The sequence below is a fragment of the Chelonoidis abingdonii genome, chromosome 13 (genome assembly GCF_003597395.2).
Source record: "Chelonoidis abingdonii isolate Lonesome George chromosome 13, CheloAbing_2.0, whole genome shotgun sequence".
NCBI lineage: Eukaryota > Metazoa > Chordata > Testudines > Testudinidae > Chelonoidis > Chelonoidis abingdonii.
The window spans coordinates 3,441,366-3,461,645 of NC_133781.1; the positions used below are offsets into that span (position 1 = coordinate 3,441,366).

Genomic DNA, 20,280 nt, shown 5'->3' on the forward strand with positions numbered 1-20,280 from the left:
TTCCCCTGAAACTGCTCTTTCCTGGGCATTAAAAACAGGGGAGCAGACTCCCAGGGCTGAGCATCACTTTTCTGCTCTTCCCCAGCATTTTCTCTTTCAAACACATGGAGGCTATGCCTCAGGAGCTGATGTCAGCTAAGCCTGGAGCTGCCCTTGCAGGCTAGTTCCAGCCACTGGAGAAAGTGCCTGACTCAGGCAGACAAAGAGGCAGGTTTAATGAAGATCCACAGCCCAGATCCCACTTGGGAAGCAGCAGGTCCAACTTCTGGATATTGTTATTACTGTCTGCGTGTGACCCAGGAAGCTCAGCTGGTAGGGGAGTGGAGGGAACAAGACACCCTCCTTCCCCATAGCAATTACCAGAGCCACTAGTGCTTGGAGCTAATTAACCTTCCCCTCCCACCCAACCTCGCTGTATTCAGATAGAGTTGTGTGATGGCCAAACTGAAAAAAATTGTTAGTTTCGCGCTGAAAGTGACTTTTCCCTCACACAAAAAAACCAAACAAAAACACTTTGAAATAAAATGTGGATTCAAATCATTGACACTGCTGAATTTTTTTTTTGTTTGTTTTCAGCCAAACTATTTCCAAAATCAACTTGAATTCTTAAGTAGTTTCAATACCCCCCCGCATAACACATTTTTGGTCAATTTACTATTCACTGCAAAAAATAAAAAATTCACTCCGCTCCAACCAGCTGCCTATAAAGCAAAGAAATCCACTTTTGAAAACTTGTTTGTGCATCAGACATAAACAGATACAGACATAAAGCATCTCCTAAACCTGAGGTGTAACCGACTTCCAGATGAAATTTCTGTGGGGCAGCAGAAGAAAGAGAGACTTCAGCTTGGAATCACTAAAGGCCAAATCCTGAGATCAAGGGACCTTTTCTGAGAAGAGACCTCAAAATTTACATCCCCAATAGGCCATGTCAGTCTTGAGTGGTATCCCCCTCTTCTCTATGTCTAATAGTTTTGAAATTGCATATCAGGGCAGGGGACATGCTCTGGCAATGAGATCTGGGGAACAATCTCCGCAGTGGAAAGAATGGGAAGCCATTTGGGTTCTAGCACGGACAGTCTGTTGCAGGTTTTAGAACTAATGTGTAGTCACAAGCGACCTGATTTTTGGAGAGGGTGAGGGATGGATGGTATTTCAAGTAGCAGTTCCCCAACCCAGCAACACTAGTACAAGGCAGTTGCCCCATCCTGATACACAATATCCACAGGGGTTGATAAGCACATTTTAAATGTTTAATTGCAGTCATAAGGGTTGTACATTTTTTTCTTTAAAAAACCTGAAGATTATTTATTTGTATCACCATAATGCAGCCCTACATTTAGGTTCTGGAACATGATTCTGCAGCAAGGGGTGGGAGTGAGGTGAATTAGGCTGTTAATGCCACAGCAACAAAATTGCAGACAACCTGCAGAAAACACTCCCTTTGCTGAGGGAAACAGGTTGGGAATAAATGGACATTTTCCATTTTTAACTTTGCTTATTCTATTATACTCCAGTTCAAATTAAGTAAACTGGGAATTTATAATTCAGGAACTGCAATTTCAATGTGGATACCTTATCAGTACTGCTAACTCATACAAGGGGCAGATTAACTCCTCGATTGATTCTCTTGTTATGTAGTTTTATACTGAACCAGGTATTTTAGACACCACCTAAATTAATAATATATTTACACATGCCTTATGTTGGGATTAACTCTTTGATACTTGCTCCTAGAAGAATAAATGAATAAATAAATCTGAAAATAAAGTGAGTGGTGACAGGAGAAAAACATTGCATGTGATAACTCAGATTCTAACTGGGGCAGGTACAAGGAATTCAGCCATGCAGCTATCTTAGTCATAGGATTTTTTAATGTGTAAATGTCAGGGGTAGCCAAACCATGGCTTGTGAGCTACATGCAGCTCTTCTACAGTTAAAGTGCGGTTCATGGAGTCCCCCCTACCCCCCATTCTCTGCCTACCAGACTGGGGGGGGGGGGGCAGAGCTTAGGGCTTCTGCCCTGTGGGGGGGAGGGTGTGGGGCAAGGCACTTCTGCCCTCCAGCCAGGTGGTGGGGCTAGGGGCTTCAGCCTTGCAGGGGGCACCGGCCAGGGCTCAGAGCTTCAGCAGGTGCGCTGCATCTCTTGACCTACTGAAGATTGTTGCATGCAGCTCAGAGAGTCAGTAAGTTTGGCTACCCCGGTATATGTATATATCTATGTCAGAGTTATTCTAGTGTAATGCATTAAGAATGAAACTAAAAGGGCAATAGTAATGTATTGATGGTTCTGTGGGGGTCACTATATCAAAAAACAGACTTCTGATGTCATTACAGTCACTAGACCCCTGGGCGGATCCAAAATTTGTATCTGCATCCGATCTGTGGTCCGCAAGCTTGGTATGCAGATATCAAGCAAATATCCACAGATAGCAAGTGTATATCAAGCAGATATCTGCAGATTTTTAGGGCTCTAGATATAAAATTTGGATCTGCATCTATCAACATGGCCCATGGATATCCCCAGATACCTGCAGATTTTCAGCGCTATGACAGTATTACCGACAGACTTTCCTACAGGCCCCACTCTCACCCCATTTTCACTTGTGTTGTAAGACTCAGAGTTTGGGAAACACGGTTGCACTTTATTCCTCTGCATTTAAAGTCAGAAAAAAACATCATCCCAGTTCTTTTTCCAGTGTCCAGTTCAGGACATTGCAAACCCAAACCAGTCCATTGGTGCTCCTGAATGGACTAGAATGCTATTAAGAATAAGTCAGAAATTGCAGAAAACAAAAGAAAGATGGTTCTAGAGAAAAAGGAAAAGCAATATAAAAAAGTTAAATGTAAGAACTTAACAGAGAATATTCAGTTTGCTGAAAGTAAGAGTCAAATCCAGTCAATTCAATACAATAATCAACCTGATCACTGTGAGAGAATCTTCTGTTCAGGGAAGCTGAGTTAGTTACTAGTTTTAATAATTCCCCTACAGCCTAGGAGGTCAAACTTCAAAGATTGGACATCTACATAGCCAGGTTTGGAAGTTTTGCATTAATCACTCCCTACAGATTTGAAGAACATGTGAAAACACATGCTGCATCGATACAAAGGACGATGAACATTCCACAGATTCATGTGCATGGTCTATCTCAGTATAATGGTCTTGGAAGATATGCCTATGTTTATCATCTGTGTCACAACTCCCAAGCAACTGTACCCTCCAGAACAATCCATTCTGGTTCCCACCCTCCCTGCTGCTATCTCCTGACCCCAGACATACACTGGAGCCAAAGCCAAGATTCTCAAAAGCTATTTATGCCCCTGACTTCTATTGATTTCCAACAGAAATTAGGCACCTCCTTTGAGTAACTGGGTCCAAACACCACCATCATTAATGGAAAAAGGCCAGTGTATTATTCACAATGGCTAGGTTGGAGCCAGGCTTTTTTTATAAAGTTTTCCCCTGGTGTGAGTTCTCTGATGTCGAACGAGGTTTGAACTCCGGGTCATGCTCTTCCCACAGTGGGAGCACTGATAGAGTTTCTCTCCCGTGTGGGTTCTCTGGTGGGCAATAAGGTTTGAGCTCCGACTGAATCCTTTCCCGCACTCGGAGCATTTATAGGGCTTTTCTCCCGTGTGGATTCTCTGATGCGTTATAAGGTCTGAACTCTGACAAAAGCATTTCCCACAGTCCAGGCACTTGTAGGGTTTCTCTCCTTTGTGGAACCTCTGATGTCTAATGAGGTGCGACATCTGACTGAAGCTTTTCTCACAGTCAGGGCATTGGTAAGGCGCCTCTCCAGCATGGGATCGATGATGTGCAACAAGGTGTGAGATTCTATTGAGCTGTTTCCCACACTCAGAGCATGTGTAGGACTGCTCCCCCGTGTGGGTTCTCTGGTGCGTAATAAGGTCTGAGCTCTGACAGAAGCTCTTCCCGCAGTCCAGACACTTATAAGGTTTCTCTCCTGTGTGGAACCTTTGATGTCTAACGAGGTGTGACATCTGACTGTAGCTTTTCTTGCAGTCTGGGCATTGATAGTCTCCGCTGTGCGCAGTAAGGCGTGAAGTGCGCCGGAGGCTTTTCCCAGAGTCAGGACACTTATATGGCTTCTGTCCTGTGTGGGATTTCAGATGATTAATAAGCTGTGAGTTGCGACGGAAGTTTTTCTTGCAGTCAGGGCATTCATAGGGCTTCTCACCAGTGTGGATTCTCTCATGTGTAGTAAGGTGGGATCTCTGACTAAAACTTTTCCCACAGTCCAGACATTTATAGGGTTTCTCTCCTGTATGGATTCTCTCATGGGCAGTAAGGTGTGATCTCCAGCTAAAGGCTTTCCCACATTCAGCACACTCGTAGGATCTTTCCCCCATGTGGACTCTCAGCTGGATCGTGGTTTTATTAAGAACACTGAAACCTCCCTGGTGGTCACTGGATTTTTCCTCTCTCCCCCCTTTGTGATTTCCCTGCTCCCTCTCTGATATGTGCTGACTCTGATCAGGACTGTGGGAAACATTTCTTTTGGCTCTTTCTGAAAACATCCTGTTTGGGTCCACTTGCTCAGGATTTTCCGGAGGAGCACCTGGAATATAATAGGGCAATAAGTAGTAGCCAGCACAGATTTGTCAAGAACTAATCATGCCAAAACAACCTAATTTCTTTTTTGGACAGAGTGACTGGTCTTGTGAATAGAGGAAAGCAGTACACGTGATACATCTTGATTGTGGTAAGGCTTTTGACACAGTTCCACATGATATTTTCATAAGCAAACTAGGGAAATGTGGTCTAGATGAAATTACTATAAGGTGGGTGCATAATTGATTGAAAGATCATATTCAAAGAGTAGTTATCAATGGCTCACTGTCAAACTGGGGGATGTATCTAGTGGAGTCCTGCATGGATCTGTCCTGGGTCCAGTACTAGTCCATGTTTTCATTAATGACTTGGATAATGGAAAGCAGAGCATGCTTATAAGCTGGTTGGGGGTGGAGCATGCACTTTGCAGGACAGGATTAGAATTCAAAATGACCTTAATGAATTGGTCTGAAATCAGCTAGATGAAATTCAGTAAAGACGGGGGTGGGGGGAGAGGGGATTAATCAAATGCACAGATACAAAACAGGGATTGTTTAGTCTGCAAACGAGAAGAATGAGGGGGATTTGATAGCTGCTTTCAACTACCTGAAAGAGGATGGATCTAGACTGTTCTCGGTGGTACCTGATGACAGAACAAGGAGTAATGGTCTCAAGTTACAATGGGGGAGGTTTAAGTTGGATATTAGGAAAAACTTTTTCACTCGGAGAGTGGTGAAGCACTGGAATGGGTTACCTACGGAGGTGGTGGAATCTCCTTCCTTAGAGGTTTTTAAGGTCAGGCTTGACAAAACCCTGGCTGGGATTTATTTGGGAATTAATCCTGCTTTGAGCAGGGGGTTGGACTAGATCTCCTGAGGTCCCTTCCAACCCTGATATTCTATACTATGATTCTATGAAAATGGGGAATAACTGACTAGGCAGCAGTACTGTTGAAGAGAATCTGGGTGTTACGGGGGAATCACAAATTAAATACGACCCAGCAATGTGATGCAGTTGCAAAAAAGGCTAAAGTCATTTTGGGGTATATTAACAGGAGTGTCCTAAGACAGACACAGCAAGTGACTGAACACTGGTAAGGCCTCAGCTGGAGTATTATGTCCAGTTATTAGGTGCCTCACTTTAAGAAAGACAGCATGGACATAAAAAATGCAAATAGGCTTTGAATCACAGTAACTGTCCAGGCACCTAAAAATTAAATGCTACAACACTGAACATCATAATGCCTGACTTACATGCCTAAGCTCCAAGCAATGCCTGGGGAGAAACAAGTGCCTTTACACTGCAGTTGACAAAATCCAGCATGGTAGGGAGGGAGCCAGCTAAGCTACCCAAAGTGCTAAGCGTCACCCCTCTCACAGAGATAGGCACCTAAGTCCAGGTTGCAGAGTGGTGCCGGGAACCGTCTTTGCAGTTGGGTTCCTATGCCCTTTTTGCAAGAGGCAGGTGGAGGGGTGGGAGGAGCTCCTCATAACTTTTAGCCTAGGGTCCTGTCCCCCCATTCCAGTGACTTTTTAATTATTTATCCACAGTGCAACAGCTTCCACAGGAATGATGGACTATCCCATAGCTCAGTGGCTAGAGCACTCACCAGAGATCTCCTTGTAAAACCCTTCTCCCCTTCAGATGGAAGGGGCTTGAACTGGGGCTCTCCTACATCCCAAATGAGTATCCTAAGGCTAAGTACACTGGGCTAAAGTTTTGAGGGGGGTTCTCCTCTCCCGCGCCACTGACTGTTTTGTGTAAACTTGCCTGAGGGGCTTGATCTAGTAGGTGGCCTCTTAGCATGACAACTGGCTCAAGACCTGCATGCAACTGAGGCAGCTAAATGCCTGTCTTCCCCTGGTCCTCAGGGGCTTAGGCGGGTAATAAGCATCCGGATTCTTAGAGGGAGGCAGCAGCGTGCATGCCAAGAGGAAGAAACATAAGTGCCTAAGGAACTTTGCCTGCCAAATGCAGGCACTGAGTTAGTCAGTGGGAGTTTGGTGCACTGCAGTGGAGCGTAATATAAGAATTTAGGTGCCTAACTCCTTTGGGGTATCCAGACAGACATGGGCAAACTGGAGAGTCCAGAGGAGAGAAACAGAAATGATCAATGGTTTTAAAAAACCTGCCCTGCTAGGAAAGGTTGAAGAGAAAGAGAAAGACTTGGGGAGATGGGGCCTGTTAACAGTCTTTAAATACGTTATGGGCCGTTATAAAGAGAACAATGATTGACTGTTCTCCATGTCCAATTAAAGCAGGACAAGTCATTGGCTTAATCTGCAGCACAGGAGATTAAGGTTAGATTTTAGGTGAAAGGTTTTAATGATAAGGAACAGGTTTCTAAGGGAGGTAGCAGAATCCCCATCACTGGAGGTTTTTAAGAACAGGTTAGACAAACGCCTTTCAGAGATGGTGTAAGTATACTTGTCCTGCCTCAGTGTGAGGGGCTGGACTAGAGGATTTCTCGAGGTCCCTTCCAGCCCTGTATTTCTATGAATTTTCCTTCTTGCTCACTGTCTGATCTCCTGCTGAGACAGAAAGGATCCAGACAGGAGTCATTCCCTGTGGGGAAAGAGAATGCAGAAGGGAGAAAGGCAAAGGGGGTAACAAACCCAAATAACTGCAGAGCAGATAAAAATAAACCATGAACCAATTCCTCCTCCTTCCAATCACTCCCCAAACCTTCCCAACAGGGCAGAGAACTGGGGATCGATTCTAGCTCCACATCCTATCCACACACTCAGGGGAGTGGAAGTTACCACCAGGTGTGCTAGGAAGCCATGAGTGACAACTGTCATAAGGATCCTGATGGGGATAGGACAAAGGGGAACTGGGGCTTGATGGGAATCCCAGCCTTTTACTTTACCCACCAATCTTTTCTGACTCAGTTTATCTGGTTCCACACCTGTGCAGCTGTGTTTCAGAATCTCTGTCTCCTCAGTGCCCTGGAGATCCGGCACCTCCAACTCTTCCCTTCGTTCCATCTGAGAGATCACGTTAGGTTTGGGAATTGGACACACTGGGGAAAGAAAACAGGTGACACTGGTATTTGTGGAGTATTCATTACGAGAAGTGTTCCATGATTATCAACTCAGCCCATTTTAACACATGCAGATCTCTGGGCCAGCTTTCCATGGAATCAGAGCTGCAGGCCACTCTGCTAATGGGAGAATTTAACTATCCACATCTCTGCTGGCAACAAATCCTGCCACACATTTACCACCAACATGGTTTCCCAGCCCACTCAGAAGGGGGATGAGTTTGAATTCAAAGTCAGACATTGTGGGGTCTGCTGAGGAAGAGGGACTTGTCCATCTAGAGCAGTGGTTCCCAAACTGGAGTTCGTGAACCCCTGGGGGTTCATGAAATGTTACAGGGGGTTCTCGGGAAAAAGTTCCCTAATGGCAGACAGAGCTGTCCCTAGGGACCCTGGGCAACACAGGGCCAGCAGCCTAGAGCCTCTGGACTTCCAAGAGCTAAGCAGATCAAAGCAAGCATCTCTATCACACTGAGGAGATCTAAGCTTCAAGACTCCTTATAAGTAATGGAAAGGGAGGTGGATATTTTTTGCTGTTTTAAAAATTAAATAGGCAGCTAATATTGTTTTTAAAATTATTATGAAGAACAAGTTTAAGCTTTGTTGTAATGTGTGTTGTTTGCCTGGACTGCTCAAGACCTGAATGCTTGTGCAGGAGGAACTCTTTGAGTTGGCTTCTTAAATAAATACCTTCATGCTGTTTCACATCTGGTGCTCCTTGCTGAAACATACGAGCCTTGTTGTATAACAGGTTTATTCAAAGTGATACAAGCTACAAAAGCGAGATCTTGGAAGAGTGTTTCTGTTTTCATAATGTAATAAAAATACTGTAATGATAAATAATAATAAATAGTATGTAATAAGCATGTCATAAAAACAAATATTATATTTCCAAGATCACTGCTTTTATAATTTATACTCAGGTAAAGGAGAAAATCCCTGGAAATATTCATTTTTAGGAGGGGGTTCGCGAGACCTGACATTCTAGTGAAAGGGGTTCACAGATTGTTAAAGTTTGGGAACCACTGATCTACAGTCAAGGGGGCTAAGGGGAGAGATTTTACAAAGCTACCATGGCGGGGGAGGGGAGTGGAAAGTGTTCTGTAGGGAAGACAAGCCTATTAATACATTAGAAGGAAAGGACAATCCATAAATGGCCAAAACATTGACCTGCTTTATAAGGGCTCTGTCATTCACATAATTACTTCACCTCCATGAGTAATCTGTCGATGTAGCGCCGGTGTGGGCAGCAGTTAGGTTGCTGTAACTTGCATTGGCAAGGGGGTATCTTTTTCACACCCCTGAGCGACGTTAAGTGAGATCAACTTATGCAGTAGTGTAGATCTGCCCTAAGTCCTTTTAAACCCACCATGTCTGATGGAACAAACATGTCCTTGGGGACATAAAATCATCTCTGTGGATTATCTCCAGGGGAAGGGAGGGCAGTAATGAGGGTAGATTTTTAAATGAAGAAACACCACACACCCACATTTCTCTTCCCTGTATTTCCCTAACTGAACAGAGCTGTTGGATCTACCACATTTCATGATCTCTTTCCCTTCCCCTCATTTCTTTTATTATCCACCTCTGTGCAGGACTGGATTTAGGGGCAGGCAACCCAGGTGACCACCTGGAGTGCCAGGCTTGGGGGGTGCTGGGCTCACAGATTTACAGATCCTAACGTACAACTTTATTGTCTTATATGACAAGGATAAAACTTGCATGCAAACCGTGCATCAAAGTAATGAAATGGGCTAAACATGCGGTAAAAAATAAGGTATTCAAGTTTACCAAATGGAGAAGGGAGCGCTGAAGATGCTCTTCGCCTGGGGTTCCATTTGGTCTAGAGCCAGTGGTGTTAAAAATGGCTGCCTGTCTTAATTTGCTACCAGTAGCAGTTACTGATATTAAACTGCTATCTGCCCTAATCTGCTATTGGAATATAGGTAGTAAATTGTAACCAGTAGCAGTTACTGATACATATGATTGTTCTTATTTGCTATCCCTCATCTTTCCCGTCTTCTAGCACAGAAGAAAAAGTTAGAATTAAAAATTCCAAGTTAGAAATCACAGCAAAAAACCCAGCAAGTGCAATACTAGCAACCCAGATGTTGTTGGTAAAACTACTAGCAAGTACTAACTTATGCATATTTTCAATGAGTATTTGTTACTAAAATATAATTTAAAATAGCACAATGACAAGCATCCCAGATAAGACAAATCGGTGAACTCCTATGAGACTCTATGCAGTCAAATACACTGATAAGGGATTCTTTGTTTCTGAGGGGGTGTACATAAAATATTTCAGTGAGTCTCCTGCAGCACCTCAATAGGTTATATCCGACAAAGAGGAACTGCAGTGACTAGGCATTTGGATACCTGCACTTTTACAAACCCAGCCCTGGGAAGCGCATGAGGAGAGGTACTGTCTTGTGGGAAGGGAAATAAACATGCCCCTGGCCCACCGACTCTATTTTTTGCCAAACACTAGTGTCTCAGTCCACTGGGGTAACTGTTACCCCCTCTCCCCCTGCCTGTGCCTGGATTTTGCCCTCTGTTACCCTCTGGCCCTGAGCTTAACACCATCTCTTTCCCCTCCATTCCTGGTTTTGCCTTTCAGCGCCTATCCTAACCCTGCCTCCAGCGGCTTGACCCTCCTGACCAGTCAATTTCCATCCCCTGCTCAGACCCTGGCCACCTCCCTGCACCGATTTTCCCCCTTTGCCCCTTTTTAATCTCTGTAAAAAGTAGTCCGTGGAATCTTGAGGCCAAATATGGTGAAGGCAGATGTTACTGAGCACGGTCAGTGCACCGTAAGTAGCAAATCAAGCCAGCACGCAGCCTTCCACACTACACGAACCCTGCCCCAGAGAGACAAAAGGGGGAGCCCCCCTACACACTGCCACCGTTGCATGGTCACCCTGAAACTTCTCTCTCCTCCACCCCGAATCCTCTGCGTTTAGCTCCCGGAGCAAAGCTCTGGCAGCAGCTGATGCCCAGCCAAAGCAGGGGCTTCATTACTGTTAGCTCAGCTCTGCCCTGCAGCTACAGCCACAAGAGATCTGAGCCTCCCTTGGTGCAGAGACACTTTCCTGCCCGGCCCCAGCCCTTCCCCCAGGTCTCTCCCCTCACCTGCAGGCGCCGGCTCAGGGGCTGGTGTCGGCAGAACCCGGGGCTGCCCCAGGGGCTGGTTCCAGCCCTCGCAGAAAGTCCCCCCCGGCTGGGCACAGGGGCAGGGGTTAATGCAAGTCTCGCCGCACAGACCCCGCTGGGGAGCAACTGATCAAAAGCCAGGCGGCAACAGCAATGCTGCCGGTGCACAGCGAATGACCCAGGAAGCTCATCCATTTACATGCTGAGCAGAGAGCGAGTGAGCTGCATCCCGTCCTCCCTCACCAATAATCAGAGCCCTCTGGTGGCAGGAGCTAGCTCCTCCTTTCCCCTACTCTACAGTAGAACCTCACAGTTACCAACACCAGAGTTAGGAACTGACCCATAACGACACACCTCATTTGGAACTGGAAGTAGGCAATCAAGCAGCAACAGAGACAAACAAATAAATACAGGACAGTCAGGGCCGGTGCAACCATTTAGGCGACCTAGGCGGTCGCCTAGGACACTAAGACTTTGGGGGGGGGGGCGCCATTGTCTTCGGCAGCGACCATGGCAGCCGGATCTTCAGTCGCCCCGGTCGCCACCGGCATTGAGATGGAGGGAGCTGGGGAAGGGGTGCGGGATGGCACTTGCAGCAAGCAAGGGGGCGGGTGGCACGCAGGGGAACTCCCCGCGCCAGCTCACCCTTGCCGCCGCCTCGTCCCTGAGCATACCATGATTGCTTCACTTCTCCTGCCTCCTAGGCTTGCGACGCCTAACCTGATTGGCGCTGCAAGCCTGGGAGGCAAGAGAAATGAAGCAGCCCCGGCGTGCTCGGGGTCCTCATGCGCAGAGCCAGGGCTGATGTGAAGCGGGAGGGTGCCTTAGGGTGGAGGGTGGGGGGTGGGAGTTGCCACAAGGGGGGGCCGCCTCAGGGTGGACGGGGAGAGTTGCCGCAGGGAGGGCACCTCAGGGCGGAGAGGGGGAGCTGCCGTGGGGTGGGGGCGCCTTAGGGCAGGGGCGGCACGAGGTGGAAGTTTCGCCTAGGGTGCAAAGCATCCTTGCACCGACCCTGAGGACAGTACTGTGTTAAATGTAAACTATTTAAAAAAAGGGGAAAGCAGCACTTTTCTTCTGCATTGTTATACTGCATTAAGCCAATGTTCAGTTGTAAACTTTGGAAAGAACAGCCATAACGTTTTGTTCAGAGTTAGGAACATCTCAGAGTTACTAACAAACTCCCTTCCTGAGGGGTTCCTAACTCTGACGTTCTACTGTATTCAGCTTGCCATAAAATAGAAACCACCCCTCTTGAAACCTTGTCCAGGCATGAGACACAAACAGATGCAAGCACCTCTGAATCCTGAAGTGAGACCAACTTCCAGGTGGAATTTCTATGGGGCAGCAAAATGAAGAGAGGCTTCAGCTTGGCAACCCTAAAGACTAAATCCTGAGATCAAGAGATTTTTGCCTAATAGAAAATTGAAGCTATAACACTGCCCCACCTCCCTGGACACTTCATTCTTGAGGGTTCCCCGCCACCACCATCATATTGGTGCCTAGCAGATTTTAATCTAATGAGGGTAGTGGAAATGTTCTGTCAATATGATCTGTGGAGCTGGGGGACAGCCTCCCCAGGGGAAAGATTGGGAAGTGATTTGGGTTTTAGTATGGACAGTCAGTGGATAATTCTGGAACTCCTGGGGAGTCTCCTCCTTGCAGAGGAGAGGGAGATGATAGCTATTTGAAGTCCTAGTTCCATAACCCAGCAACACCAACAGGAACCAGTTGCCCCACTGACATTTCATTATTACCATGCACAATATCCACAGACATGGTTAAGCACAATTTAAATAAAAAGAACAGGAGTACTTGTGGCACCTTAGAGACTAACAAATTTATTTATTTAAGACAAGGTGCAAATTTAAACCAATTTAGTTAGACCAGTATAATCTGCCGCCGCTCTCCAAATGTTAGTCTCTAAAGTGCCACAAGTACTCGTGTTCTTTTTGCGGATACACGGCTGCTACTCTGAAACCTGTCACAATTTAAATGTTTTCTTTGCAGCCAGAAGGACTGGACATTTCCTTTATTTATTTTTTTATGTAGTTTGGATTCTGGACCACAATTTTCTGCTGCAAGGGATGGGATAGGGTGGACTCTGATGCTGAATCCATAACCTGAAGACTGCAGCCAGCCCATGGAACTGACAACATGGAACAAGCCTATTTTTCTAAGTCAGACAGACAGAATGGGCTTGACTAGAGTTTTTCCATCTCTAACTTCAATGATTGCTGTATAGTCCAATTCAGATAAGTGAATTGAGTTTTAAAATCCAGGATCTTCATTTATGGGGTAGTTCTGCTTTTTCCTACTTGTCATTACAACTAACTCATGCAAGCAGAAATTAACTCTATAATTGAATCTTTAGTTTCATACCAAATCCAGGTTTTTTAGACTCCAGATAAATTAATAACAATGTATATATACACCCCTAAAGCTGAAGTTAATTTTTGGATTCATAAAGGAAGAAAACCACAAATAAACCATCATCCCAACTCTGTCTCCAGAGTCCAGTTCATTTCAAACCCGAACAAGCCCATTGCATCTCCTGAATGTACCCATTTTTGTAAGTAGAGAACTGTTAAGGAAAAGTTAGAAAATACAGAAGATAAAATAAAGATAGTTCTAGGGGGAAAAAAACAAACTGCAAGATTTTAACAGACAATATTCAGAGTTTATTGAAAGTAATAATCAATCCAATTAATCCAATACAATAATCAACCTGCTCTAGATTATTTTTTCTGGGAAAGCTGATTTCATTACCAGTTTTAATAACTATGGATCCTTTATTTCAGGTCCTTATGAAACTGCCAATCAAGCCTGCATGTGATGGTTCAGCCACACATTCTAGTATTAGAAATGGAAACAATATCAATAATTCCTTACTTCAAAATCAGTTTGAGTTGGACTGTCTAAGGAACCAAGGGTCATTAGGATCATAAATCCAAATCTGCAATCCCAAATTGCAATGGGATTGGGGTATTTAACTTTCCCATATAGACAAACACCAGTATAAGATGACGTGCAAATTTAAACCAATCTAGTTAGACCAGTATAATCCGCCCCCGCTCCCCAAATGTGGCCATTCTTATCCCAGATTAAGAGTGCCCTTTTTTGATGTAGTTTGTCACTTTGGAAGGTGTTTAAGATAAAGCAAAAAAAAAAAATCCATTCTGATTCTGAAAATAGAGTGTCCACACAGGGAGCTCTCAGTATAACTGCTATTATAATTATACTGATATAACTGGTACACTTTTCCCATGTAGACAAATCCGTAGGCTATCTCCAGGTCTTTCCCCCTATACGCACACATGTCTGCTGTCTCTCACCATCCCCAACTATCAGACACTGATTTAAAGCTGCTTTTTCACTTCTCCAAGTGCATTTCTAATCCAAAATATCTAGTGCCACTCATTTTAACTAAAATATTAGACACTCTGCCTCTTAATGTTAGTGATTCTGTCCATTTCTCCATGTCAGAGATGCTGATAATTCCATGTGATGTCAGGTGTTCTTTAAGTCAGTTGTTTCCCAAACAGTGGGTCCCAATCCACGAGTGGGTCATAGGAAGGTTCTAGTTGGGTCGCCACATCCAAGACCAGATTAATTCATCACTGGGCCCTGGTAAACATACACTCCTCCTTGCATGATACAGAAGGAAGGCCCCAGGAAGTGGGGGAGGATTGAAGAGCAAGCTGTCCTTGCACTCACCTCACAGCACCAGTTCCTGTCCCACAGGGCTGGGCCTGGCTCCCCATTCTGGGCATTGCAATCCCATGCAATGCCACAAGCTCAAATTTAGCCTGGCTGCCCATCCATCTTTGGCCAAACCTAAGTGGCACTTGTGCCCAAGGTTGCAACACTTGTAGTGGGAGCCAGGACTCAGCCCCATGGGACAGGAGCCACTACTGTAGAGTGAATGAGGGAGGGGCTTGCTCTCCAGCACCCCTGGGTCTTCCCCTTAATCCCAGTCCAGGATTAAGGTTATGGTGCTGGAGTGAAGAGTGTATATATGTGATGGTGGGTTGCATGAAAAGAGAATGCAGTTGGTGTGTCGCCTTAGTAAAAATTTGGGAATCAGCTTTAAACAATCTCTGGGCAGTAAGGTGACTTACACTTTCACACATTCAGGCCATTATCTCTGTGCTGCACATAGACAGAGGTTGCTATCAGAAGCTGTCATGGAGCTGGAAGATAAAGCAGCCCCTTCTGTGTAGCAGAACCTTAAGGGTACGTCACATGGCCTAATGCCTCCGGGACTGAGCCACCAGGCTCTAACACTCCTGCTTCACACCATGCTCTCTCCACAGTGAGTCCAACTGAGCTAAAGTTTTTTACACTCTTCAGGGACTGATGCACCTCAGCAAGTATTCGCAGTGATGCCTGGCAGCCTCTTCCAAATAGGATAGGGGTTATCAGTCATCTGGAACACAGGATTGGGAAGTCCTTAGGTTAGCAGAGAGAGGTGAAATTTAAGCCTTAGTCCATCCCAGCCATGCCAGCTCTATCAGCCAGCCATGCTGCTGGGGAATTCATTCCTCCTCGTCCCTCTGTCTCTTTGTCAGTCCAAGGTGAGATCCCTGTGTCTCTCCAAAAGACAGCCCTTGCCACCTGGCACCTTTCTCCTTTGTTCTCATATTGTGCCTGCTCGAATTTTCCTATGCTATTGGTATCAGTTGTCTAGTCCTTGGAGCTCTCATTGTCTCTCCAGATCCTCCAGTGATACGGGTCAGTTTCAGCCTGTTCTTTAATGACCCATTCATTCCACCCTACATGCTCACCTCCAGTCTTCCAAGCTGCCCTTTTACACCAACTGGGTAGCAATGCAAAGCACAGAGGGAAACTGAGGCATGCATAGACATCATAAAAATATTACAGAAAACTCCTACTTTGTCACAGAAGCCTTGAGCTCTGCTCATCTATGGAAGAGAATTTGCAAGGTCTCTGCATTTCCAACCATCACTAGCATTCCAAAATTTTCCTTGACAGCTATCATAGATCTTATTGGTGAAACTCCAGTCCCTTTCCATATTACCAGCAGGGGCTGCAGAGGAGCTTGGCCCAGGGCCTAGCTTTCTCCACTTTCTGTAACCTTTGGGCAGTCTACCCAACAGTAAACAGCTCTAAGTACGTAGGGGAGATCAATTCAGCTCTGAGGAAAAGGGGGGACACATCACTGGAGGGAGCATGGAATCTGGTCCAAGCAGCTTTCTCTCAATCTCTATGGATGGGCGATTAGGGATGGGAAGGGAGACTTGCATTCAGGAAGAGAGAGTCACTAAGGGCTGGTCTACACTACGGGGTAAAATCGATTTTAGATACGCAATTTCAGCTACGTGAATAACGTAGCTGAAGTCAAATATCTAAAATCGATTTACTCACCCGTCCTCACCGCGCGGGATCGATGTCCGAGGCTCACCATATCGATTCCGGAACTCCGTTGGGGTTGGTGGAGTTCCGGAATCGATATAAGCGCGCTCAGGGATTGATATATCCCGTCTAGATTAGATGCGATATATCGATCCCCGAGCAATCGATTTTCTCCTTTCCCAGGCTCAGCTGGGAAACTATGCGGTCCTTTGGAAAACAGAGTATGATGTGCATTGTGTTGTCTTGCAAAATGCACATCTCCCCTCCTCCTACACTGTGTATGTGGGGCCCTCTCCTCCCATTCTTGATCTGTTCAAGGGATCACATATTTCCTTCTTTCTGTCATTCTCCATTAGTGAAACAAAGGTTATTCAAAAAGAAAATAAATGGCAAGTGTTTGAATTTGGGGTGTTGGCTTGATAATTTTCAGTGCAATGAAGTGTACATTTGAAAAGTGATACAAAGGTTGGGCAGTAAGGCTGTAATTTCTGTGTAGTCACATTATGGAGCCGGCACTAGGCATGTGCTCGGTGCAATGTAGACATAAGATCTGATATTTCTTTTGGGAGGCTGTTTGCCAATGTTTTAGTAGAGTTGCGCAAACTTTTTTCAATTCCTTTTATTTTTGTTGAAAAAACGCATTTTGCGGGGCCTGACATCATTTGTCAAATTAAACTTGGCTAATGGTTGCAGTTGAAAAATACATTTTTGAAAAAATCAGAATGTTTCATTTTGACTTTTTTATTCAAAATGATGTTTTGATACCAAATTTGGCCAATTATAAAAACCAAACAAACACAAATTAGAAAGACACCTGAAACAGCTGAATCAAAATGGAAAACTTAAAAAAAAATTTGTTAAACAAACAATTTTTTTTAAGTTGATTTGAAATATTTTGGTAGATTCAAAATGAAATATTTTTGAGTTCTTTATTTGACACATTTTTTTTTCATTTTTAGTTTTCATTTCATCACCCACATGGAAAAATCCATTATTCACTCAGCTCTGTGCCTTAGCTGTACATTTCCCCGGGTTTTGTTTTGTTTTGTGTTACAGAGCATATACTTACCTAGTTCACTCTGATTTTAGAGATATGGCACTAACCCCTATATGTAAAATGGGGAATGCACATGAAGTGATAACATCTTTAGAACAGGAATGAATTTACACGTGCCTCCTGCAGAAGAGATACTTAAAGTAACTTACAATATATTTGGTTGGATTTAAAGTGAATATGGACTGATACAACTGGCTAATCAGTATGTGTTGTTCATATATGAATGGTTTTGTGAGTCTTTTCCAAAAGGGATTTTAGATTGTGGAGTAGAGTCCTAACAGTTAGCACACCCTGATTCCAGTCTCTTGCATCCCAGCAGGAAGGGCCTTCCATCCAGTTTCTAAACCTTATTTGTGGCTTATCCTAACCTAAGAGTTTTCAAAGTCTGTACCCTCCTTACTAGAGGGTTATGCCCCTTGTGCAATGAGGGTAGGTAGTAGCCCTCCTGCTCCACCAGGCTTTGACCCAGGCCTTACGAGAGACCACAAAGTCGAGCATTCTGGAGTGCCCTGGAGGTGTTGCCCGCCTGGGTCACTTCCTACCTTCCATTTCCCCCAAAGTCTCCAAGTCCAATATAAGGCATGGCCTACGCTACAGGGTTAGGTTGATGTAAGCTGCCTGGTGTTGACGTAGGTGTGAAAGTATCTTCACCTAAATCTGGCTCCTGCTGATGTAAGTTGAGACATGGTCGATGTAATTGAGGTTGATGCAGTGTCAGTTTTTTCACAGTGCCCAGTGTTCAGCCTTTCTGGATAATTTGCAATCAGTGCAGTTTTAGCTTCTTCTGACCTTCAATCTTATTTATTTTGCTTCCTTTTCTGTCCCTACTTCCCTTTCCTGAAATAAGCAAACAGAAAATAACAAACCAATAACCACTTTGTCTGTCCTCCAGCCACCACACCTAAAACTCACTTAAAATCACTACCAGTACCTCAAAGCAATCAGCTGTGCACAGACCCTGGTCGACTATGCCACTGTGACGGGTTGGATCACAGAAACCCCCTTGGGAGCTGCTGACCGATGTGCCAAGACTACTTATATCCCTGTTTCCCCTGCCAGCTCAGGACCCCAGCACCCTGTCTTGCCGAGCCAGACACTCCTGTCTGCTCCAACAAAGACCCAGAACCTGCCCCAAAACTGCAGGTTTACCTGAAAACAGCTCACAGAAGTGTGCTTGTCTTTAGCACCCAGATGCCCAACTCCAAATGGGGTCGAAACCCAAATAAATCCATTTTACCCTGTATAAAGCTTATGCAGGGTAACTCATAAATTGTTCGCCCTCTATAACACTGATAGAGAGATATGCACAGTTATTTGCTCCCCCAGGTATTAATACATACTCTGAGTTAATTAATAAGTAAAAAGTGATTTTATTAAATACAGAAAGTAGGATTTAAGTGGGTCCAAGTAATAACAGACAGAACAATGTAAGTTACCAAGCAAAATAAAATAAAATGTGCAAATCTATATCTAATCAAACTGAATACAGATAAGAACCTCACCAGTTCCAGAATGCTCCCTTTTACAGGCTAATCTCCTTTTAGCCTGGGTCCAGCAATCACTCACATCCCCAGTGGTTACTGTCCTTTGTTCCAGTTTTCTTTAAGTATCCTGGGAGGGTGAGGGGGGGGAGAGGTTCCTTTTTTAGCCAGCTGAAGACAAAATGGAGGGGTCTCTCACAGGTTAAAATAGACTTTCTCTTGTGGGTGGAGACCCCCTTCCTCACTCCTATGCAAAGTCCTCTCTTGTGGGTGGAAACCCCCTTCCTCACTCCTATGCAAAGTCCAACTCCAAGATGGAGCTCTGGAGCCACCTGGGCAAGTCACATATCCATGCATGACAGTCTTTACAGGCAGAAGCCAATTTCCACATGGTATCTTGTATGTCTCCAGAAAGACTTCTTATGTGGATTGGAGCCTTCCAAGCTCTTTTGTCTGTTAAGTGCTTCTGTACTGAGCACTTAATTTGCACATTCCTTTCCTAAGAAGTGACCAAATGTTTTAACTAAGGCTACTTAGAAATAAAGCAATTATACAGCCAATGTTCATAACTTTGAACACACAAATGATGCCTGCATACAACTAGGATGAGCATAACCAGTAGATCGTAACCTTTACATAGATATGTTACATGGCATATGTAGCAAAACCCTATTCCAGTTATATCATACATACATTTATGAGCACCTCCCCGCCATAAAGCCTTATGGGGCACACAGTCACAGACACAGTGTCAGTTTAGACACCGCTTTGCGCATGTCAACTCTTATTGGCTTTGAGGAGCTGTCCCACAATGCCCTACCCTGACAACAAATACAAACACTCCAGGTGAGGACGTGTACTGCTAACACAAGTGATTTAACAACTGGGGTGTCTGTGAGCCGGTGTATGTTAGGTCGACGTAACATGACCTTAGGTAGCAAAAGAAAAGGCAAGACAACTAAACCTACAGCCCCAGCCGGGCTCAGCAGGCAGACTTCTTCCTCACAGTGAGGCTTCTTCGGCACCCATGTTCAGGAGCCCTAAGGATAGATCTGTCTTCCACCCCAGCCTTCCCCTTCTGGGCTGAGTGGCACTGCCTCCCTTCCAAGCTTCCTCTCCAGTTGGAGCATGCTCTGCACAGGGTTGCCAGGTGTCTGGTTTTTGACTAGTCAAAAAGGGGACCTGGCAGTGTCCAGTCAGATGTACAGTTACCACGGGCAGGGGAAGGCACTGGGTCATCAATCTGTGCCAGCCCCTGCTCAATGAGACCACCTCCTACCGGCAGGCAGGCAGGCTCCATATCAGGCTGCAGCTCCTGTTCCTGCTCTGGAGCAGAGGGAGGCCAGCTGAGTGTGTGGGACGTGGAGAGGATCGAGGGAGGAGGAAGATGAAATGGGGACAGCAGTGAGCGATGGGGGAGGGGTAAGAGGAGCGAGTGCGGGCAGGGCCTCAGGAAGTGGTGGGAGAGGGAGCGGGGCCTCAGGGGAAAAGGTGGGCAGAGGGTCCGGTTTTCCGAAAGTAGCAACTTGGCAACCCTATGCAGGCCTGGGGGGGCAAGGTTACCTGGGCCTAGTATTATCCTGTTACCCCTTCAGGCCCA

At 45.3% G+C, this 20,280-nt stretch overlaps 2 protein-coding genes across 6 annotated transcripts in view; one reads left to right on the plus strand and one right to left on the minus strand.

Moving 5' to 3' along the window:
- The window catches only part of LOC116824943 (uncharacterized), a 480,271-nt gene that overhangs the window by 14,158 nt on the left and 445,833 nt on the right, over positions 1-20,280 (plus strand).
- LOC116824953 (uncharacterized) overlaps positions 2,950-20,280 on the minus strand; it is a 56,960-nt gene continuing 39,629 nt past the window's right edge. Inside the window, exons 1-3 of one of the 5 annotated variants that reach the window (XM_075072015.1) lie at positions 10,749-10,924; positions 7,485-7,598; positions 2,950-4,583 (exon numbers count right to left, since the gene is read on the minus strand). In XM_075072015.1, the coding sequence (XP_074928116.1) occupies positions 3,427-4,583; positions 7,485-7,563 (1,236 nt within the window). In that variant the 5' untranslated portion in view covers positions 7,564-7,598; positions 10,749-10,924 and the 3' untranslated portion in view covers positions 2,950-3,426. Of the gene's footprint in view, positions 4,584-7,449; positions 7,599-8,306; positions 8,561-10,748; positions 10,925-20,280 lie in introns of those variants that run through there. The other 4 variants (XM_032780624.2, XM_075072016.1, XM_075072017.1 and 1 more) reach the window with 4 other exon arrangements.